The following is a 23,740-nucleotide window of genomic DNA, read 5'->3' on the forward strand; positions in this document are numbered from 1 at the left end:
CAGATGTTCCAGGCCTCCACTTAGGAAGTGGACATTTGTGCGTCTGTAGCCCTGATACTCAGAGGCCTGAAGTTGCGATGTATCTAAGTTTTTAGTAAGTTTCTTCTTTTGGAAGGATCTGTATGTCCCACTCACAGACTGTAAGGGGTAACACATTGTTACCCAATGGGGATTTTAATATATTTCCAATGTCTGCTGCTTCCCAGTCTGCAGGATCAAACGTTCATACAGTTAAAACCAGGATGAATGAGGCTATTGTGACGCAGTGTTCTCCCAAGGAGCACACATACCTCAAGTCAGAAGGCTCAGTTCTCTCTTAATATGTGTGCGAGAGCACAAGGGTGTGCGCGTTTGGTTTGTTTCAGAACTTCTCTTGCTTGAGTTAAGAGCAAGCACTGTGTCTCAAACGGGGATGGGTATTTCTTCTCAAGAAACTAGCAGGATTGAGGATGACGTCTCACCGGACCTTGTCAGTTTCTACTAGTTTACTAAAATGGACACCAAGAGGAAGTTCCAGGTGATAGAAGGGGGCTTTCTCTTCGCTCCCACTGTGGCCCACTCTGCTTTGATGCTTCTAAGTTTTAGAAGTCCAAGCACCCACTTCAGGGTGTGCAGGTCAGTGGAGAGGTGGAGCTGAGCGCTGCATTGGTCACAGTGTGGGGAGCCTGAGAAGGAAGTGGGGACAGAAACTCAACTTTTCAACTCCATGTTTTCCCTGTAATTTGTCCAATATGTATTTGCCATAAGAATAATACTCTTCTTTTGATGTGTGTAAGGATTTTCTTCGAAACATCCCAGGGAGCGTCTTTACATCTGACCTCTATGCTAAATGGGTCAGTATAACTGATGGAGAGAACGAGGAGGAGAAAATCGCTGCCACTCAGAGGTAACGATGCCATGATTACTCTACTGGGGCACACCTCCAAAGTACAATCAACATACTCTTAGGAAAATATTAGCTTATACTTTACAGCTTTGTCCACTAAAATAATGACCAATGCCAAAGAGTTTGATTTGACCACTCCCACGGAGGCCAGTTCAAAAATAGTGGCATGCCTTACTGCTCTTATTGAGTTCTCGTTCTTCTCCTAGTCTTGTTAATAAGGAATCCTTGACCATTTTATACCTTCTGAATATGTTGTCGACGAAAATAATCCATAACCAATCAATAAATGAAAATTTGGGTGAGTTTATTCTGAGCTTAAATTTTAGGATTATAACCCGGGAGGTCTTTCCACAAAGGAACAGAGCACTCCAAAGAAGTGGGGGTACATAGGGTGGTTATATACCCTCAAAGAGGGTGTTTCACATGATTGAAATGTCCCTCCCACAATAGCCACAAGAGTGCCCTGTCGGCACAGCACTTGATGGACACAGCAGGTAGTGGGTCTGCTATCTCCAAGGGCGCAGCAGGAGGCAAGTCTATTGTCTCAAGCTGGGCGGTCACAGGTGAGCGCAGTAATCAGTTTCTAGCCTAAGGAAAGATGCTTAATCCTTAAGGAGACACCAACGTTGGCAGGGGGAGGGAAGTTGCACCTTTATCTCAAGGGCCTTTTGCTCTTGCCATAGGGAATCTCTAAAGCAGATATACAATGCATGCTCAATGGCCTCGGTCAGGCCCTTTTGGAAAGACAAGGTCAGGCCCGAATTAGGTTTACACCAAAATGGCTTCCTCATATATTCCAATATATCCTATTACTTGCCATTTTTATTTGACAATATGAAACTGAGAGCAGATGAAATCCTTTGGTCCAAGAGAGATGCTAAAGGACCAATCTGCCAGGGATATGGTCTTACCTTTGTCAAACACTTAACTAGCCAGAGAAGTTCTTATCTGGTTCAGGAACTGAACTCAATGAAACATTTTTGCCTGGAACTTTGCTGGGCTCTTACCCTGAGACAGTGTTCCTATATTGCTACCTTCAAAACAAAGGGAGCCTTTGAAATTTCATCGCTGTTTAATTTAATCAATGAGCTTTTGTGAACTTTAATTGAAGAGTTTCTGCAATGTTTCAGAGTTTTAAAATATATTTAGATTAAATTCGATGTTAATAAGATGTGCCCGAATGAGAACACGTTCTAGGCGTTTCAGGGAAATGTTTCAGGCAGCATGTTTGGGAGGGCCATTTCTGCATTCTCGTGCATGTTCACTGGGCTTTGTGCCTGCTCTACAAAGAAGTCCTCTGCTCCCTTTCTCTGTATTTCCAACTTCCTGAGCAAAATGACGTGCTGTCTTTAAAGGTCCATTTTTGTGTCTTTAGGCTTTTGGATGAGCTGCCCAGAGCCAATGCAGAGCTCCTGCGCTATCTTTTTGGAGTGCTGCACAACATTCAGCAGCATTCGTCCGTCAATCAGATGACAGCTTACAACTTAGCCACCTGCATAGCCCCAAGCATTCTTTGTTTGCCCAATGCCTGCAGCGCAGAATTAGAAAGTGACATCACAAGAAAGGTAATGAAAGCTCTCATTTGCGTGCCCTAGGGGTCAGAGTCCCCACTTGGAACCCAAAATGGACGGTGTTAACTCTGACAGACCAGTTTTTGAAAGTGTATCCGTTGAGTGGCAGAGTCATTTATCCTCCTCTGTGGGGATGGGAAGGAGGGTTGTTAAGGGGGAACTGTGAGCAGTTGAGTCTCTCCTCCCTTCCTGTCCATGAGACTAAACTCTGGACCTACTGAACAGCAGAGAGAGAAGTGGCCAGATATGACAGAAAAGAACCTGGGCTTTGGAGTGTGACAAGCCAAGTTTCAACTCTCAACCTAATCACTGAGGGATGTGTAACCCTGGGCAAAGTTTCCAAGCCATGGTTTCTTCATCACACGATGGCGACAACACCCAGCTCCTCAGGTCATTACTGGCACATCCTAGGCAGCTTGGGCAATATGAGCACCCATGGCTCCACACACTTTGGCCTTCCTCTGCCAGCTGTGGCTCATTCAGAAAAATACTTGGCTACTATTTTGCCTCTGCTATAGGGTGAGGAAACTAGTAAAAGATTCCAGAATATCCTATCAGAGCTACAACATGCCCAATAAGATCATAGCTGTTTCCCAAGAGAGTTTCCCAGAAAGTAAGGGTGAGGCAGGCAATGCAAGAGGAGGGGCTGCAGCCAGACAAACTGAATGGTGTCTCTCCAGCTGCTTTCTTCCCTCACAAAAACCCACAGAAATCTCTGCTGCCCAAGTTTAAGCAGCACCTAAACTTACAAATGAATTTCACGTATCCATGTCTATTGGGTGCTTTATAAATTTTCCTAAGATGCGATATGTCTATTATATCTCAACAAAACTGGAAAAAATGTTTAATGAAAATGAATAGATAAAATTTCATAAGAGACTATACATCTTCCCCCAAACATCCTATGTGGGTTACATTTGAAAATTGCCTTTGTTTTCAAGATGTAACCATTGATATAAAAATGTTAGCTTTTAAACTAGACCACAAATTATGCCTTTAGTCCACTGATGAAAAGTATTTTAAAACCTGTGCCCAAAGTACTCACGAAAGTATCACAGTTCCTTCTTAGAGAAAACTGGTTCTCTGAATTTTTCTTAGTATTCTTCCAAAATTTTTGTTAGAGCCAAGATTCATGTATGAAATGTGATTTATAACTATGCCATATTGAAAAGAACACCCCGTTTTTACCCTTTTGTGTTGCAGATTTCTCTTGTGCAATTTTTGATTGAGAATTGCCTCCAGATCTTTGGAGAAGACGTTGCTTCCCTCCTGGGGGAGAGCTCCATGCATTGTGATGGCAGCGAGAAGGCTGCAGATCCTTCGACTGACTTCGGAGAAGACATTGCTTCCCTCCTGGGGGAGAGCTCCATGCATTGTGATGGCAGCGAGAAGGCTGCAGATCCTTCAACTGACTTCGGAGAAGACATTGCTTCCCTCCTGGGGGAGAGCTCCATGCATTGTGATGGCAGCGAGAAGGCTGCAGATCCTTCAACTGACTTCGGAGAAGACATTGCTTCCCTCCTGGGGGAGAGCTCCATGCATTGTGATGGCAGCGAGAAGGCTGCAGATCCTTCGACTGACCTCGGAGAAGACATTGCTTCCCTCCTGGGGGAGAGCTCCATGCATTGTGATGGCAGCGAGAAGGCTGCAGATCCTTCGACTGACCTCGGAGAAGACGTTGCTTCCCTCCTGGGGGAGAGCTCCATGCATTGTGATGGCAGCGAGAAGGCTGCAGATCCTTCGACTGACTTCGGAGAAGACGTTGCTTCCCTCCTGGGGGAGAGCTCCATGCATTGTGATGGCAGCAAGAAGGCTGCAGCTCCTTCGACTGACTTCGGTGAGAAACAGGCAGCGAGGCCGCCAGGGGTCATGGGAGATACCTAGATGGGGGATCCCAGAGCACATCCCAAGGGCAGTGATTCCCATCTGCTCCTCCTTCCACAGGCTGGCTCACAGGTCAGGCAGGGTTGCACACTGTTGTGAGACCAAAGAAAGAAGTCAAGGTCTCTGACTTCAAGAAGTTGCTGGTGCAGCTCGTAACAGCTTTAGGAGACATCATGGGATAATAGAGTGTCTGGGAAATTTTTCAAACAAAACTTCAAATCTATTATGTGTATAATAGATGTCCTCTTGTTGAAACCAGAGTGAGGGCCCCGAGGCGCTGCTGCTCAGTGGTCCCTGAAGCACCGAGGAATTCCAGTGCTCTTTGAAACAGATTAAGAGGAGCAGCATCATTGAGAAAAAAAGGAGCTGACTTGATGTCAGACAACCTTTCAGAGTACTGCAGACTCCTGTGCTACCATTTCCTGGCTGTTTGATCTTTGGCCAATTATTCTAGCTTGTTTTCAGTTTCTTCATCTCTAAACTGTAGGGGGTAATAATGTTTAAATCTTAGGAGTGGTGTAAAGATTAAGTAAGATAATGGATGTAAAATAAATTTGTGAAAAAGTATTTAAGAAGGCTAGTAGAAGTGCCCCTGATGCTAGAGCTGGTATTATTGGCGCCTCGCTAATCACAGCTAACGGGCAGGAGTCCATTCTAGAAGGTAGAGTTTAGATTCAGAACCTGGGGGCCTGTATCATGAGCCCCTTCCTATTTTTGACATTTCTTGGTTTCAGACATTTACCTCAATGCTCTGAGGAAGTCTTTAGGAAAATCCATTTCATCGCAATGAGATGAGTCTAGTATCTGAGAATATGCTTATACTAAGACAATCGTTGGTTTTTCATTTCAGGAGTGTCAACCAAGCAACCTGTTGAATCCAAGCCAGTGAGAGTGATAGTGACTTACATAAAGGCACAACTGCAGAATGATGCCGAGGCCCCACGTGGCGTGGGTCCACCCAGCTCCCTGTCTGCAATGCTTTCAGTCACTGAAGATTAGAGTCTCCATAATCATACTCGACCCTTTCCTTTCCTTTCCTTCCTGTAATATCCCACCAAGAACGCTTTCTCCAAAATTCTACTACCTCCGTTATGTTCTCATCACGTAGACACCAGTCAGCTAATGCCCCTGAAATCATTTTCAGCCCCTTGTAACAAAAAATTGTGTGGGGGTGGTGAATTTCTAGAAAAATACAGGGTCAGAAAAGGAAAGTTTTCGTAGCTCCTGGGAATCACCTCAGGACTCAAGAACAGTAATTCCTGAGCTTGAAGATTCCAGTCCTCAGTCACCACAGGGTCAGTAGATTAGATGGAAGGATCCTCTCAGACATCTCAGGAAATAAGCTCCCAACGTGTCAGAGACCAATTTTCACAAAGTTAAACACATGAATCTCACACACTAGAGTCTAAACTTGAGTCCAAATGTTATTCAACTCATCTTACTGAGGAGACCAGTAAGGTGGTAAAGAATGTTTTTGAGTATAGTACTTTTATGGGACCAAGCTGGGGCCAAAGAAGCAAATTTCCTTTGTTGGACATAAACAGTTAATGTTTTAAAGGGTAATCAATCTATAAGCTTTGAATTTATCTTCTCCTGTGACAAAAATCTACAAATTAACATTATTCTATTTTTATGACACACAGTGAAGGACATCCAGATTTGGACTCCTCCATCTTACACTTCCCATGCAAGGTTTCCTGGAGGGGAATCTGTCCTCCCTCTGTCAACTCTCTCACCCACCCTTCACTTCTCACCCTGCTGACATGTGGCCTCTCCCTGTCTTCCTTTCCAGCAGCCTCAGTAGATCACATTCAACCGATGACCAAGCCCCTCCACCTGACAAACCAAAGCACATCTTCTGGGATTCCTAAGGCACTTGCCCTGCCAGGGTCTCGTAATTCCTGAATTCTAATCTCATTTCCCTGGTAGTTCACTTCTCCCAGGTCATGTTGTTTATCTCCATCTTCCTCTGTTTATATCGTTTCATGGACTTTTCTACATCTTCGCCTAAACCCGAGGACTCTTCACGTCATTCCCAGGTGCCCTCAGCTCTCGTGTTGCCTCTGATTCCCTGCTCTCCTATCATCCCACCAACGCTCATCCCATCACAGACCCATGAGTGCAGCAGTGTCCTCTCTGGCCTCCCTGTCTCCAGTGGTGAAGTTGGGGAAGGATGGCCCCAAGTATGCCTCCCACCCTAATGTTCCTACTTCAGGGCAAGCTCCCTGAGCAGGGATGAGGCTGTCTAGCACAGCCTGGCATTCCACTGCCAACCACCAGACTCAACACCAGGTAGGTATTCAGTAAATATTTGCTATTGAAGACATACCCCTCACTATATAGGTCACGTGGTACTGCATCAGGATGAGGCCTGAACTGGGAGAGAGTCAGCTGTGCACATCTTCCTTTTTCTGCCCTGATCCTGAGAGCTGAGGGGGCATCAACCAGGGAGAGACCTGTGCATGGAATTCCTTCCTAAAGTGCACAGTATGGAAAGAGGGGGCAGTAACTTTGCAGTGGAGAAAACGGACAAGCACTACCTTAGCCAGGCGATCAAGGTCAACATCAACAGTCATACATCTAGTTAATAACAATGAACCTGTATAATTTCATCTGTTGTAACCAATATCCCCGATTGAGGTAAGATGCTAGTAATAGCAAATCAGAACAGAGGTGTATGGGAACTCTCTGTGCTGTCTTTCTTAAATTTTCTATCAATCTCAAAACTGTTCTAAAAAGTAAAGTCTATCTTTTAAAGAGTTCCCATTAAGTATAGATGAAAAATGGTATCTTGGGTTTTCTTTAATTGGAGATGCTTTGTTTACTAATGCAGGGAAGTCTGTCCACATTTGGGTTGGCTACTTACATTTGTTCTTCTGTGGATTGCTGATTGTCATGTGCCCCTAAGGTTTATGGTTATCTGTTATGTGACATTAGTGTAGTCATAGCTCACTGACACAGTCTCATGAACTGCCAGAGTCCGAGGAAGTATTAACTGCCTGCTTTTCATTATCCAAATACCCATTTTACTGATGAAGAAATGGAGATTCAGAGAGGCTGAAAAATTGAACCAAGTCCACATTTAGTGTCACACCTAGACCTTGAACTCATATCTGTCTGACTCCAGAATTCCCTAAACACCACACTATACTGGGAAGTACCAAGTGTGTGACATTGGCAGGAGGAGGGGGGGATCCTGACAGCTGGCTGGGTGTCCAGTGACAAACTTTAATTCTGTATTTTAATGAAGTGATGACACCCCAATGGAGGGCACCATCCAGGCAAACTAGAAGTATGTAGGAAGTCCCTGAGTGGCTGCTGTGAGAAATGGCTCATGAGGGCAATGAGCTTTGTGTCCCAAGCAGAGGGACTAGAGTAGGTCACTCCAGACCTACTGAGAACAGCAAAATGGATCCTCTGTAGTCGCCCTCAGAAGAAATGCAACTTTCAGGGGCCAGCAGGGGACACAATCTCATGTCATACATCATCATAATTTAATGTTGGCACTGAAAACTGAAGCCAGGAAGGGGTATCGCCTCTCCTCAGAATTCTTAAACAGCATCCAAGCTGTGGGGGACCCCATTCACCAGCACTTGCTTGTCAGGTCTTGACCTCAAGAAATTGGGCAGAAATCCAAAGGCTCTCGACTCAAGGGATGGGATTTGACCTCTGGCTTGGCTGCCTGTCTTGTACAACCTTGAGCAAATCAATTCACCACTGGGGTCCTTGCTTTGTTCATATCAAAACAGGAACCACTGCCCTACTGACCTCATAGAATTTTCCAGCAGATGAATAATAGTACTGATGGCTAACAGTTACTGCACAGTCACTACAGACCGGTATTTTGCAGGCATCATCGCATTTAATACTCACGGCAATCATGCTGGCCACGTACTTATATTACCCTTATTTTATAGATTGGAAAACAGCTCCAGAGGAAGGATATCGTTTGAGGTCACCCGGTTTGTGAAGATGAAGTCAGAATTTAGAGCCCATGTTGTTCACCGATGAGTTATGTCACTAACCACGTTCCAAAGTGATGCTAGATGGAAAGAATGCTGGTGCTTCAGAGTCCTGGGGCAACCTTGAGAAGCTGCAGAGGAGTGGATGACCACAAGGTGGGGCTTGGTATTTATCACTGGGTGGATATGCAAGCTGAGGGGGTTTGGAGAAGAAAGATGCAGAGAGAAATGAGCTTGACTGGGGAAAACGAGCAGAGAGGGAGAAGAGAGAGTTGGGGCAGCTGCCAAAAGGAATGGAAATCTAGGAAGACAGAGCTACTCGAAGGGGATTTTGAAGAAGCTTTGCTCTCAGGTGTACTTTGTGATAGCTATTCTCTGGCCTCCACTAAACCTTCAGGAAAATCCCTACTTTTCCTCAATGCCTTTAGAGGTGGATCCAGGGTTACTCATTGTACTGCTCATGGATGGCAGTGCTTCATTTTCATATTCCCACCTGCCTCAATACTTGTTATCCTACTGTTTCAAGATAGGAAAACCGACTCCTATCATAACCCTAATGGGTTCTATCTGGTCTCTCCTACGGGACTTAAGGGTAGTAATACTCTACAAAAATCAGTTGGTTTTCTAATTAACAACAAAGAACAAGATGAAGAGGATATTAGGAAAGCAGTTCCATTTCCAAAAGCATCAAAAATAATAAAATAGAAAAGGCTGTAAACTGAAAACTACAAACATTACTGAAAAAAACGAATTTAAATAAGTGAAAGGGCAGCCATGTTCACGGACTGGATGACAATACTGCACAGGTATCCATCAATACCACCCACAGTGATCTCCACATTCAATGCCGTCTCATTCAGTGCTCACCTCCCTCAGGTCAATCCACAACGTCTCCTGCTCTTCCCTGTGGTTCCTTGGTTGGGAAAGTGCTGGATAAACATCTGTTCTTTTGGATTCAGATCCTAGACACCTAACACTCAATAATTCCATGGAGCTCTTAAAAAAATCTTGATTAGGGCCCAGTACCTTACAGTCACAGGCTATGAGAGTTTTTAGTACAGCAATGGGAGAAGAGCCCTAACATAGGGAGGAGGTTCCATTGTAGTAACGTTCCTGTTCTATCGGCCCTCACACTGAGTAAAACTACAGAACTTGATTAAAAATATATTAGCTACATCAAACAGTCATATAAAGTAAGGAATTTATATTTATTTTAAACTAATATGCGTATTATAAAATTACATATAAAAACATAAATATATGTAATGTATTATATGGAGAGAACTTCGTATGTAAAATGCATTATAATGTATGAAATGCTACATATTACATATTATGTGTTACATGTTGCATCTTATATATGTTGTATATTATATGTTACATATAGAGAGAGAGAAAAAGAAGAGAGGATGTAGGGCAATTTCATTTTCCGATTCTAGGAAAATAATGAAACCCAAACCATCAGGAACGGTATCACTTGAGCAGAGCATAGGTGCAAGTACCATCCGTGTTATATGCAGAAACATTCACCTTGACCCCAGGGGGCATCTGGGCTGAGACTAGATGACTGAAATCTCTGGGCGATGGTGAACACAGAATTGGGGGACAGCAGATATGAAGACGCACTGAGCCACATGCCAGACGCCCCAAGCGCAGACAGAGCTTGTGAGCTTCTAGCGGTGGAGACTTGACACACTGCGGGAGAGGAAAATGAAGTTACTGGACCCACTGAAATGGGACTCATTGATCCTCTAGCCCATGGTGGGCAGTGTGCATCAGCGTGGTCCTTCAGACGTAAACAGCACAGCCCAGGGAAAGCTCTGACCTGGGTCAAGCAGCATCACCCAACAGCCACCAGGGGGAGCTCCTCCCTGCACTTTCCTGCTCTGTGAAGGGCCCCTGAGCCCCGGGTTCTTCTCCCATATCCAGCTTCCCAATCCCTCCATTCACCACTGGCTCCACACCTTCCCTATAGGAAGGAATGATTCTGACCCATGATGCCTTGAGAGTGTCTGAGACAGTTTCTGGGGTTGGGTGAGGGCTCCCTGCAGAGGTCGGGGGTCCTGGCTCATTACTATGGCCTCCCAACTTATTCGTGATGGAATATATAATAAATGCGTTAGCTCTAAAAATGTCCTAATTTTAGTAGCTATTTATAAGTAGTATGTCATTAGTCATTTATTTCTATATTTTACAGTGACTTATGAAAGCTGATATTATTTGTGTTTTTCAGATAATTCAATTATTTTTTCTAATTCTTCCTTTTCCTCTTAAGTTTTAGATGCTCCTTCTCTTCAAATTTCGTGCTCATCAAAGTACATATTTTTCTGCACTGTATCAAAGAATCCTTTGTTTAATAGAAGACACAGAATAATTCAGTATGGACCTTTGTCTGAGGTGAGTTGGGGCTCTCAAATACAGATGACGGGAAAGGAAACAATAACCCTGCACATTTTATGAAACGATGTGCTAGCAATCCTGGAATGAACATAAAATCATATTTGATTTCACGCTGTGAGAATGCCAATGTGGTGGTTAAATTGCAAAGATTACTGGAGAAGTTTTGTCTTCCTCCTGCTCCTCTCTAATTCCAAATCCCCTCAGCTGCTCTGCCCGTTCCTTCTGCCCCAGATAGCACTGCTGAGGGAAAAGGGCGTTTAAAATTCTGCATAATGTTCACACCAACTAGGTCAGACTCATTTCAGTGTCATTCTTTACATAATACGATAAATAATATTCTTCTCATGATTCATTCCAGAGACATTGACGAACTCCACACAATGAAATGCCTAGACAGACAGTAACATAGGGACACAGGAAGTTCTAATTTGCAGTCTCCTGTACAACTAAGACTGAACAAATGTCACAGAGGATGGGAATGACCTTGGTGGTGGTCAATAGGGGGACTGCCTTATAACCATTTATTAAGCTCTGCCCGTATTTTGGTGCATATTTTCAAATTTATTTTGCGTATATTTTTAAAGCATTTGTAATATATAAATATTGTTTTATGTAAAAACCCCAACAGAACCTGTCTCAGACCTGGTCAGTATCAGGATTCAAGTTACTGGGAATTGTTCACTTGGTGAATTTAGAAAATCAGATGGCAATTATTTGTTCTCTGGCCAGAGTTTCATTTGTCATCTGAGAGAGAGAGGCTGCATGGGGCTCACTCCATTTGGCCCAAACAGAAGTCTGCAGTCTCTTGTCAAATAAATGTCTTTATGTTGTTGCATATGCAAAATACCCTTCTCTTTTCAGGCTGAGTAATATTTCTTGGCATTATCTTTATCTATTCATCTGTCGATGGACACTAAGCTGTTTCCATATCTTGGCTCTTGTGAACAAGGCTGCAGTCAACACAAGAATGCAGATGTCTCTTTGAGATTCTGATGTCAATTCTGGTGGATATATACCCCAAAGTGGGATCGCTGGATTGTGCTGAGTGAAATAAGCCAGTCACAGAAGGACAAATATTGTGTGATTCCACTTATGCGAGCTATCTGAAACGGTTCAACTCACTATAGTTGACAACACTGCATTGTGTCATTGAAATTTGCGAAGAGAGAACTTAAATATGCTCGCAAGAAAAAGAAAGAGAAGAAAAGAGAAACCTGTGTGGTGACGGATATGTTATTTATCCTGATGAGGGGAATCCTTTTGCAATGTATCAAATCATGTCATTGTAAAGAGATAACACGTTTATTTGGCAGTGATGCCCTATTAAAACTGGAAAAATTCCCCCACAAACCAAAAAAGAAGAAAAAAATGTCAAACTCACAGAAACAGAGGAGAATGGTGATTGCCAGGAGCTGGGGGAAGAGGAAAGAGGGAGCTGCTGTCCGACAGGCACAAAGTTTCAGTCGTGCAAGATGAGTAAGTTCTAGAGAGCTGCTCACAGCCCTGTGCCCAGAGTTCCTGGTACTGCAGTGTGCGCTTATGACTTGGTTAAGTGGGCCGACCATAGGGTAAGGGTTCTTACCACAATAAAAAAAAAAACTGGGCAATTTCTGGTGATCACAAAATGCTTAGAGTATATAACTGAAGGAGTAGTACATGAAATATCAAACTTCAAAATTAGATAATTTCGAAGAAATGAAAACTAGAATTGTTTGACATTGAAAGAATTAATATCTCACTAAATGTATTCTCTGAAAAAGATGTACAGTGTTTATAAATGCAGCGTTGAGAGGATCTGACGGGGTGACATTTTAATAAACTACTTGACGTTTAGTGGATACTCAATAAATGTTCGTTCTCCTTTCATTTCTGGTAACTTTGGACCCAATTCCTTCCCGGAGGCATCAGAAGAGATCACATCCATGTGCTTAGAGAACGTCACGTGTGCTCTGCGTCCTCCACGTAGGCAGGGCGGGATGGCTGAAGTGGGCTGGAGTCCCCACAGGTAGGTGTGTCCCTGATCAAACCTTAGCACATCAGGTTCTAGTAAAATAGTTTCTCCTTAGAGCAGACTTTTTAAGAACAGAATGCTCTAGCATATTTCAAAATTGTTCATTTTTTCTTTCCTCTGTGAGAAGCACAATATTTTTTTCTCAGACATTCACTGTAAGAAGCAGGTCCAGCTGCTGGAGGCAAAACTCACAAAAGTTTGGGCCCCTGTGACCAGGTCCTCCTGGAGTTTTAACTCTCTGAGGGTCCACACTTGTCCACACTGGGCCTCCTGCAGATTGTCCATTACAGGTTAGGCTTCCCTGCCCCAGCACTGGTCCCCTTGGGGGCTCAGTTGTGATTCTCTGCGTTCACCTGTGAGTCTCCCCAATCTGGGGGCGGCAATTTGCCCTATGACCTCACTGCTCTTATGAACCTAAGAACAGCTGGAGCCTTTTCAGTTTGTTCAGCTGTTTAGTGTTTGGGGATGGAGTGGAGACTTCCAGGCTCCTAACATCATGGACCAGAAGCCAGAAGTCAAGCCAACACCTTATTTGTTTTATTTATAGCTCTTCTAATTAATACGGACTGGACATATAATAAAGGGTCCATATTTGAAATGCATAATTTGATACCTTTTGACAATTTATACCCCTTTGAAAACATCAGCACAATCAAGAGAGTGAACATTTCCACCCTGGCACAGTGCTTGTCCTAGGCTGTGCTGCTGGCACTTCCTGCCCCAGCAGTGGCAGGCTCTAATCTGGGCAGTGCTCTGCCCTGCTTGGGTGTCCAAAGGCCTGGCCACTGGGTGGGTGCCTCCAGTCCGGAAGTGTTGAGCCTGGTGCCTGGACCACCCAAAAAGAAATGGTCCTAGTTCCTGAGAGCAGGGGTCTGATTCGGTCCTCTCTTCTCTCCCCAGGTGGCTGGAGATGCTCATGTTCTATCCCAGGACCAACAAACAGAACCAGAAGAAGAAGCAGAAAGTTGAGCCACCCACGCCACAGGTAGGCAGTGGGTTTGCCAGTTGGTGTCCACTTTGTGGTTTCAGAGATGAGGAGCTGGGGCAAAGCGAGAGTACCCCAGAAGATTCAAGGGCTTCAGGACCCAGCCTAAAATCAGGGGTGAGGGAAGGATTCAGGTCAGGGCTGAGGTGGTCACCAGCCCTGCATGTTGTCTCCATCCTTCCAGTGGTCTGTGGGCTACAATCTGCATGCTCCTCTTCAAGCCACAGGGCAGGACCCACTACAGGGATAGGGTGGCCTGCTTGTGTGGTCTGGGGCTGCCCCAGGAGGCTTCCAGCCAGGGGGCAGGTGCTGAGAAGCAGTAGCAGAGCGTGTGTCTCTTCCCCTGGCTGTCCTTCCAGCTGCTGGGAAGCAAAGAGCATGCCAGGAGGGGTTGCTGGCTGCACACACTCCTCGTGCGCCACAGTCCAAGGAAGGACTCAGCTCGGTTCCACTTTCTACACAGAGATGCTCTTGCAGAGAGCAGGCTGAGAAAGGGGAGCCAAGTGAAGGGCAATTCGGGGACCCCACTCTTGCTCTGGGGCCTTGACCATAAATGGAAAAAATTGGTGCTGGTCTTGATTTTTGTGCCCCTGCTCTGACTCCCATGTGACCAGAGTGGGAGGTGGCTGGGGTGGTCCCACCAGGTCCAGTCCTTCCCCAAAGACCCCTCTCCTCTTCCTTCTCTTCCCCAGCCAGTGTCCAGGGGCTCAGGGCACCAGGAAAGGTTCTGAGCCTCAGTGAACTGATTTGCAAAATGGGCTTGTTTTGATCCGGTTATAGGATTATTTGTGAGCTTGAAAGGAGGTCTTGGGCCCAGTGTGGGTGCTCAGTAAATGTTATTCCTTTCCTCTGCGCTCAGGCTTCACTGTTACCAAGTGTTCTTGCCTGATCGAGCCTCGCAGTAACCCTGAGAACGAGCAGAGTGGAGATTGGGGGTCCCTTGGGCATCTTGCAAGGCCCAGAGCCTGGCAGAGGTCCAGGCATAGCAGAACATGGCTACCCCCAGGGTTCAGCAGTCCTTCCTGGTGCTCTCTCCTTCACTGAGTGGCAGAGATCAGCCTGGGTGGAACTGGGTCCCCCTTCTCCTCTACGCCCCCCGGGTCTCCCCTGGATTTGCCTGCCCTGGGCTGCTGCACAAACCCTCCTACTAGTAGAGTGCAGCTCTGGGCCTGCTCTCAGCTGATGGTCATTGTCTGCCCTCTGTCTACCCTCCCCAAGGAGTCCTAGGCTAGCATCCTCTGGAAGGTAGTGTCCCTGGCAAAATCAAATGGGAGTTGTTCCTGGAGACTGAACAGCTTCCTGCTGGGGAACAGCAGACACACATGCAAATCCCCCAAAGCTGGCTGGTTTGAGAGAAAAAACTCCCAGGCAGAATAACAGAGTTCAGGGTTAAGCTGCATTTCCATAGTAATACCTTGGAAATAGTGCCGTAGCAGACCTCCTGCCTCCAAATAAGGCAACTACACGTGCAGAAGACACGCTCGGCCCAGACCAGGGAATTTGATGGTGCTCCTGCTCCCTAGCCGTTCCCTCCCCTGTGACGTCCCCTCCCCCAAATAATGCTGGCCTTGGCCAAGCTTCACCTTTTCTGTTGGTAGCAGGAGCCACGTGATCACAGGGTGGGAAGAGCCCCCACTTCCCTGAGGGTCTGTTAGAGCCCGGGCAGTCTGGGGTCCCAGCCTCTTCCACTCAACCCCTCCCAAGCCCCAGCAGAAGCCAACCAGGCAGAGTCTCTTTTCCTTTGCCCCTTGCTCCTCAGAGCATCACCTTGAGGCTGCTGGTTTCTGGAAGCTGTGAACTTTCATCAGGGCCACGCTGCTGTGAGTCAGTCTCATGGGGTGAGGTGGGGCCTTTCCAGAGGAGAGCTGCTGATCTCTGAGAAAGCCTCCCTTCCTCAGCCTGATGCCGGAGTCCTTCTAGTGCACCAGAGGAAGCTGAGGGGGAAGTCTAAAGCCTTTGGGGCCCCCGTAAAGGCAAGAACCCAAGACCCCATACCTGGCCTCTGTCTCCATGGCCTGGGAGTTTCAGATCAAACCAATGGGGAGCTGCTACACCCCATTCCAGGCCAGAACCCTCCTTCTCATTTGGTTCCTGCTCAGTTTCTGTGCCCAGGAAGTAGAAAGAAAGGCTGTCGATGAAACCCCTTCCAGAGAGGTTCCATGGAGGTGATGGAGGCCGCTTGGCCCGGGCCTACCTTCCTACCCTATTTCCTCTTTCCTCTTGCTTTGAAAACCCTTTCTGAGTAGCCAGATAAATAGCACAGACTTCATTATAGCATTGACATCCCTGAGCAGTGCCGCTGTCCTGGCCACACAGGGACATAGAAAACCTGGTGCCTCCACTCCTTCCTTGTGCACAGGCACTCAGGGTCTCTGTCGGCATGAGCTCCAGCATCCCTCTCCGCCACAGTGGTGACAGTGTGCGGAGCGGTAGCAGTGCCATGTGGCCCTGGCCTGACCTGTGAGGCATCTTACTTTCCACATACCTGCTTTGGAGAAGAGAAGCAACTTTCCCTAGAGACCAGGCTTCCTCCCATCACCCACCCAGCCCCTCTCCTGGAAGCCAGCATGGCTTTTCTGCTGCCAGACTGTCCTTCAGTCCCCGCTGACTTGATCAGGCTTTGGCTGCTGTTCATGGCCCCCATTCTCTGGGAAGAGTCCTCCAGAAGCAGGGAACGTGGGGAGGGATCTGGGGATGCAGCCAGCCCTGCACAGGTTGGGGGGCCCTTGGTGTGGGAAATGCATGCATTTCCCTTGCATTTGAGGCCTGGAATTTCCTCTGCCTCTTGCAAAAATTAAGCATAGATCTACCATATGATCCAACTATCCCACTGCTGGGTATTTATCCAAAGAACTTGAAAGCACAACGGCATAAAGATACATGCACTGCTATGTTCATTGCAGCATTATACACAATAGCCAAGACATGGAAGCAACCTAGGTGCCCATCAAGGGACAAATGGATAAAGAAGATGTGGTATGTATACACAATGGAATACTACTCAGCCATAAGAAATGATGAAATCCGGCCATTTGTGACAACATGGGTGGTCCTTGAGGGTATTATGCTGAGTGAAATTAGTCGGAGGGAGAAAGTCAAATACCGTATGAAATCACTCAGAAGATAAAAATAACGACAAACAAATACCTAGCAACAGAGATTGGATTGGTGGTTCCCAGAGGGGAATCGGGGCTGGAGCAGGGCAAAAGGAGTGATTAGGTTCACATGTGAGGGGGTGGACTATAATTCATTTTTGTGTGTTGAACATGATGCAGTCTACACAGAATTTGAAATATATCATGATGTACATCTGAAAGCTATATAATGTTATAATCCAATGTTACTGCAACTAAAATGATAAAAAATAAAAACATAAATTAAATTTTTTTTTACATAATGAAAATTTGCTACCAAAACAACACAGTAATGATTCATAGAGGCAACATATTAAGAGGATACCAAAAGTGCAAATGGAATATTTACCACATATATATTTTTTTATTCCTAGACTGTGCTTTGTGACCTGCCTTTGCCTGGAGGAGTCACACCTTGCATGCTGATAACAATTCTGGGCACAGTGAAGCGCAATGCAAACAGGTGAACAGCAAGATTAGCAAGTCTGTCGTATTTGCTGATTGGTTTAGAATTTTTAAAACTACACATTTAGAATCTTGGCTATACCACAGTACGGGATTATCCCATAAATCAATATGTATTCCCAATACGGGGACAACGTTTCCCTCACTGAATCTTAAACCAGAAGAATCAAGAATAAAACAGAGTCCTACTTTCTGAGGACAAAGAGGAAGAGCAGGAAACCCATTCTGTTGGTGTTTCCTGGCAGTGAAAGCCTTAGAGCTCAAGGAAACGTGGAGCTTTTGTAATGTGATGCCTGGCCGTCTCTCCACCTCTGAGCCATACATTGTGTAAAAAACCAAGCATGCACATTATGTCTACATGTCCATCAAAAACAAGGTGTGAAAACAAAAAGACCCCACTGGACATTGTTCCGAGTTGGTCTGAGCGCTTGAAAGTGATGCCGCTCTGTCCTGATGTGCATACAAACCTCCCCGCAGTTGTGCAGGTCACAGTGCAGTCTCGGACCTTGCGAGCTCAGCTGCCATTTCTATCTTCATAGTGGGGGCAACAGCAGGGTCACAGATTCCTATGGTGTTAGCCTGGTCTACAGCTGACAAGTGGCAGGATGGAGAACCCCAGTTTTCTGAGCAGACTCTATATACTTAGAAGATTTGAACAGATCCCTCAAGTTACAAGACTTCCTCAAAATAAATCAACCTTTGCCATTGGAACTGGTTTGACTGAGGTGAGCTAGGATGGGGTAAGATTGGAGCTAACAGGTAAATCCGTGCTGATCCATGGCTGCCCTGGGATGCCTGGGCCTGGTGATCACCACTGGTTATACCTACGTGTAAAACAAGAAGGCTAAGGATATCCTGAAGCTGTCCAGTACGCCCATCCCTGAGGTCAGTGGTGCCACTAAAGCTACTGCAGCCATTAATTCATCTGTGTTTCTGGGTCTTATGACCAGGACACAAAAGGCACAAAGTCAAGCTATGCACACAGGTTTATTCAATAATTTGCAAACAGACTCCATGAGTGTCTGTCACCTTTTTCCTGGTGAATCAAAGGGAGCCACCTCCTCTGTTAGCAGGAGATAGACTCAGCTCTGATCTGATCATTTTACATCCAAATGGCCCACTCACTCCAACCTCCAGCCAGCTTCCTCTGGTTCCGCATGAAGGTCACCACCCTAAGCCAACTGCTACTTCCACACAGCCTGTACAGCTTCTGATGGCACAGTTCTTCCCTGCACAATAAAGCTTGCCTCACAGCAAAGTACAAAACATATATACCCTCTGCCTATGTCCCCGTCCATCTTTCCTCCCAACATAAGGTAGGACCCAGCACACCTTACCCTGTGCACACAGCACTCATGATTTGTTAATATCTGCTCTCCTCCCTGTATGACCCCTCTCATGCAGGACCACACTGATATACATATCTTTGCTTTATTTAGGGTTATTGCATTGGAAATTTTAGCTCCAGGAACACTAGAGATGCAGACTGACACTGCGGCCACTCAGAACTAATTCTGGTTGAAGTGGTTAAGGTGGTCTAAACTGAAAAAATTATTGCTTGGTCCTGCAAATTCTATGTGAGGAATTACAAGAAAAAAAGAACACTGAAGGCAGTAGAGATGACAGTATCTTGCTTTTCACTGCAGAGGAAATATAGGCATTGGATTTTCAGTCAAATACAAATTCTATTGCCATTGGCTATCTTGGTCTTTTCCCTGTGAATTTAATCATTGGAAGACACAGTGTGGTGTATGTGTTCATTACTGGGTGAATCAAAACATACAGAGAATCATTGTTAAAAGGTCTAGAGTGCAGACGTTGCTTTAAAACCAGAGCACATGCTGATTCTGTCAGTGCTCTATGGGGTTCGCTGAGACACTGAGGGAAAGAGTTAGTGATTCGACAGCCAGGACTTGTGTTTGCCTTGACATCCAAGTGCAGGAACTGGGGTCAAAAAGCCAAGCAGCACTTTCGTGGGGTTGGCCCCGTGGCCGAGGGGTTAGGTTCTCGCACTCCGCTGCATGCGGCCCAGTGTTTCGTTGGAGCGAGTTCTGGGCGCGGACATGGCACTGCTCATCGAGCCACGCTGGGGCAGTGTCCCACATGCCACAACTAGAGGGACCCACGGCTAAGAGTATACAGCTATGTACTGGGGGGCTTTGGGGAGAAAAAGGAAAAAATAAAATCTTTGAAGAAGAAAAAAAAAAAGCCAAGCAGCACTTTCATTAGTTCCACTTGACATCATGGAATGTTTACCACATTTATTGTCACGACTTTACAACTTAGCATCGGAATACTGAACTTTAACGATGTTGTCTAGCTCTTGCTGTGTCAGGACTTGGCTTTTGGTTAACTATGAGGAAGCCGAGTATTTGAAAGCTCTTATTTGCCATTAATAGGGATTAAAAGCAGGCTGGCAGGGCAGGAAGGAGGTAACCGTTATTCTCTGCAAAGTAAAGCATAAAGTGCCCTCAAAGTGGCCCGAAAACCTCTGTGAGAAAACCTTGAAGACCTTTCATGGGTAGAGGTGGTAAAGAGGGAATGACAGCTGACTAGAATGATGTGACCAAGACAACGAGGCAAAAAACTCAGCACGTTGTCTTGCTTCCTGTCAGATGCTTCTGTGTTACATCCAGTCCTTGGCCCAGTGTACCGTCAGTGTGATTTCTGTTTAGAAAATTGTCAGGTATTTATACAATGATTTGCTCTTTAGAAAATTGCATGTTCTTCACTTGATGCAAATGCACAGCTTGAATCATTTTACTAACTCTGGTCTTTGGTTTAAAACAGGCTTGCTTGAGATTTCAAGAGAGGGCATGATGTCGCCTTCCACTGTAACCCGCGCTTCAGTAAGAACAACAGGGGAGCCATTGTTTGCATTACAAAGCTGGAGAATATCTGGGGAAAGGAAGAAAGACAGGCAGATTTCCCCTTTGAAAGTGGTAAACCAAAGTAAGTTATTGCTACTATGAGATATTGAAAATGTCTGTTGCTCATGGGACTCGCTCTAAACCACAATGCCCTTGAAATGAATTTTCATCAGCTCTCCTGAGACACCTAACTAGGACATCTCCTCCACATCCCAGGGGACCAGGCACTGCAGGCTGGAACAGGGCAGGAGCGCTGACCACAGGACCTTGGCACATGTCAGGATTTGGAGATGGCTCTTTAAGGAGGTGAAATGAGGTCCTGATGCAACGGGACTGGGGTCCTTATGAGAAGAGGAGACACAGATGCAGAGGAGCAGCCCCGTGAGGACGGAGGCAGAGACGGGAGGGAGGCGGCCACCAGCCCAGGGTCCCTGGAGCCCCAGACACTGGAAGAGGCTGGAGGGACCCTCCCATGGAGCCTCCAGAGGGAGCACAGCCCTGCAACCCTTGACCTCAGACTCTGGGCTCCAGGATGGGGTAGGACGGATCCCTGGGGTTCAAGCCCCTGAACGGCCCTTCACCTGGAACTCTCCAGACCTGCACTCTGCCTCACCCATCCAATCCCGTTTTGCAGACTTGGCCACCCCTCAGCCTGATTCCCAGCCCCCGAGCGGCCCAGGCAGCCCCGACAGGGCAGGCCAACGACCTGGGTGGGGGGACCGGAGGCAACTGCCCCCCAATAACGATTCCCCTAAACCCCATCTTCCCTCCGGCATCTGATACGCAGACGCCCTCGGCTAGCACCCCATTCCTTTATATCCAGGCCGATGACACCCGGCCCCCCCCAGGGCTCCCCGGCCGAGCGCTCGGTGTCCGGGGGTGATTAACGCCCAGCTTGCTGCGTGAAAGATGTGAGTCCTGACTCGGTTGGGGGCCAAGCGGCCCCAATTAACACAGCAGTGGCTTTCATGTTCACCTCAATTAAGCCGGCTGCCGTTTCCTGAGTCGTTTCCCGGGCAGCGTCCCGCGGTGTCAGCCACACATCAAAGGGCCTCGCGGGCCACGCAGCAGGTGACACTCATTTGCACACTGGCCCAGGCAGGCAGGGGCTGGGGGTGCTCTGCGAGGGACCCGGAGCTGGTTGGGGTGAAGGGTCATGGGGTCGGGTCCTCCAGGGAGGGTCCCTCCTGCCTCTTCTGCTCATCAAACCATGTGAGGCAGCATCTTGCATACAAAATGCAGGAAAACGGGCATGGATGTGAGTTCAGGGCCACTCTTCCTCAGAAAAAACTGATCTCTGATTCAAAGGATGACTCGGGTCTTGAGTCAGAGGCCGCTTCCCCCTTTGATGAGCCTGGTGGTGGGGAGGTCACAGGGCATGGTGGGCACTGCCTCCTTCCACCTCTGAGGTCCGACCACCGTCCTTCAGAAGCGCAGGACCTGACTGACCCAAATCACCCATCACAAACCGACTCCCAGACAGCATTGCCTCCCAACCTCAAAACCACCATCAAAAGGGCACAGTCGGTCCCCACATTTGCTTGTCTCCTTCCCCGTGCAAAAACCGACGCTCCATCCTCGGTGCCGAAAGCACAAAAACAGATGCCTGCATCCTGGGACGGTGATCTAGCCGCTGTTTGCAGGAGGAATAAATGAGACCAAAAACGAATGGGCAAAATACGGTCCATCTGTGCAGTGGAATATTATGCAGCCATGAAAAAGGAGCCCATGTCCAAATCTCCTTCCTTTTCATGGCTGCGTAATATTCCCTCCACAATGGACTGTGTGCTGTTCCTCCATTTATGCAGCTGTGGACACTTGTGGCGTTTGATGCATCTGATTTTTATAAGTCGGTCTATTAACCTGAGCCGCTTCCTGTCCATTTTCCTTTCTCCAGGGGCTCAGTATTTATTCCCAGGCCACGTGACCCTGGGGCATCATGTCCCTGGGCAGCATTGACAGCTGTCGACCCTGCAGAGAGGCCCCCCCGTCCTGCTGTTTGCACACATCCCCACCCACCTCACCCCCATCTCCATGCAGAGCTCGCCTGTCAGATGCAGCAGGCGATGCAAAAAAAATCCGGCACAAAGTGGATTTTTCATTTCTCAGGAATACTTGGGAAATGACTAGAAGGAAACACTAGCAAAAATTAGCAAGAGTGACAAGGCAATGGTAATGAGCACGCTGTCTTTCAAAAGAAGAAATCATTCAAAATATTTCTTTATCAGAGTCGCAAACACAATCATGTCCTCTGGTACAATAAAACCACTTTAAAGATATATTCCAGCACCCTGCTCCATTCCATCCCATTTCCCGTATATATTCTCTATCAGTGCACATCACACTGTATATACATATTCCAGCACCCTGCTCCATTCCATCCCATTTCCTGCATCTATTCTCTATCAGTGCACATCACACTTTATGTTTACTCATGAGATCTAAACTTCGTGTACAAAATACTCATCACCCTGAATAAGAGAGCGTGCAAGACGGCACAATCAAGCACACAGACTCAGCACGCTCTTCACAGTCTACTTTCCTTCAGAAGGTGGGCAAGTTCCTTTCCCTCCAGCTCTCATTTTTCTCCTCTGCCAATATTTATTCATCCACCAGATCCTAGTTACTGTCCAAAAAAATTTATCAGCAGTTCTCTATATTTTAGATACCAGACTTCCCTCTGACGTACTAATGGCAAGCATTACCCCATTCCATTGACTTTCTTTTTATCTTTGTTTTCTTTGATGTAAATGTTTCTTATTTCCATATATATAGGATTTGAATTTTTCTATTTTGCCACCAATAATTTCCTTTAATGTTTCTATAATTTCTAATTTACTCAGTAACTCCCCTGTCTCAGATTGTATCCTAAGAAATTATCAGAAACTTGGACACACTGAAAGGGATCACACTTATGTGGAGATGGCAGTGGTGGGGAAGGACAGAAAGGGGTGGAAATGTATAAATTTTGCCTTGTTTGACAGGCATCTTTACTTCTTTCAGTTTTTAAAAGAGTGCCATTCCTGTCTTCCATTGTAAAGACCAGGGAAATAAAAATCTAATGTTGAGACATAAAAGAGAAGCTTGAACAAAAGTTGACCTTTTAAAAGATGTTAATTGAAGGATTACGCATAATAGGAAAATTAGAAATAGCTTAAATAGCTAATACGAAGGGAGTGATTAATTTGTAATATATAGCATATGTAAAACATAAAACATATACAGCAATTAATTAAAACGTTTTCTTTTAAAGAAAGATGTGGTTTTTAATAACTGAAAATTTAACATTTAATTAGATCATCAGGGACATAATTAGATTGAGCTATTTGCAGGAATTTTTAAACTATTTTTTTGTATAAAAACCATTATTACAATGCTGGAGGAAATGAAAACACAAGAAAGGTTGATGTGATCTTGCCAGATCACCCAGCTCCTCCCAGCTTTGTCAATATGTGTGTGTGACTTGTAAATAATTGCAGTCTGTCAACTCTGTATTTATACATTTTCAGAGATGATTTTGGAGATGTGTGCTTAAATTTTACAGAGATTTTTTAACAGTGTTTTTAATCATA

The 23,740-nt window shown here is 45.9% G+C and overlaps 1 protein-coding gene across 1 annotated transcript in view; it reads left to right on the plus strand.

Moving 5' to 3' along the window:
- LOC106848164 (rho GTPase-activating protein 20-like) overlaps window positions 1–23,740 on the plus strand; it is an 84,251-nt gene that overhangs the window by 17,205 nt on the left and 43,306 nt on the right. The window contains exons 9-20 of the mRNA XM_070491560.1: window positions 777–886; window positions 2,262–2,451; window positions 3,661–4,294; window positions 5,192–6,633; window positions 8,259–8,459; window positions 10,579–10,700; window positions 11,565–12,179; window positions 12,605–12,708; window positions 13,615–13,699; window positions 16,603–16,675; window positions 17,208–17,296; window positions 20,089–20,250. Of these exons, the coding sequence (XP_070347661.1) occupies window positions 777–886; window positions 2,262–2,451; window positions 3,661–4,294; window positions 5,192–5,340 (1,083 nt within the window). The 3' untranslated portion in view covers window positions 5,341–6,633; window positions 8,259–8,459; window positions 10,579–10,700; ... (4 more) ...; window positions 17,208–17,296; window positions 20,089–20,250. The remainder of the gene's footprint in view (window positions 1–776; window positions 887–2,261; window positions 2,452–3,660; window positions 4,295–5,191; window positions 6,634–8,258; window positions 8,460–10,578; window positions 10,701–11,564; window positions 12,180–12,604; window positions 12,709–13,614; window positions 13,700–16,602; window positions 16,676–17,207; window positions 17,297–20,088; window positions 20,251–23,740) is intronic.

The sequence above is a fragment of the Equus asinus genome, chromosome 20 (genome assembly GCF_041296235.1).
Source record: "Equus asinus isolate D_3611 breed Donkey chromosome 20, EquAss-T2T_v2, whole genome shotgun sequence".
NCBI classification, from domain to species: Eukaryota; Metazoa; Chordata; class Mammalia; order Perissodactyla; family Equidae; genus Equus; species Equus asinus.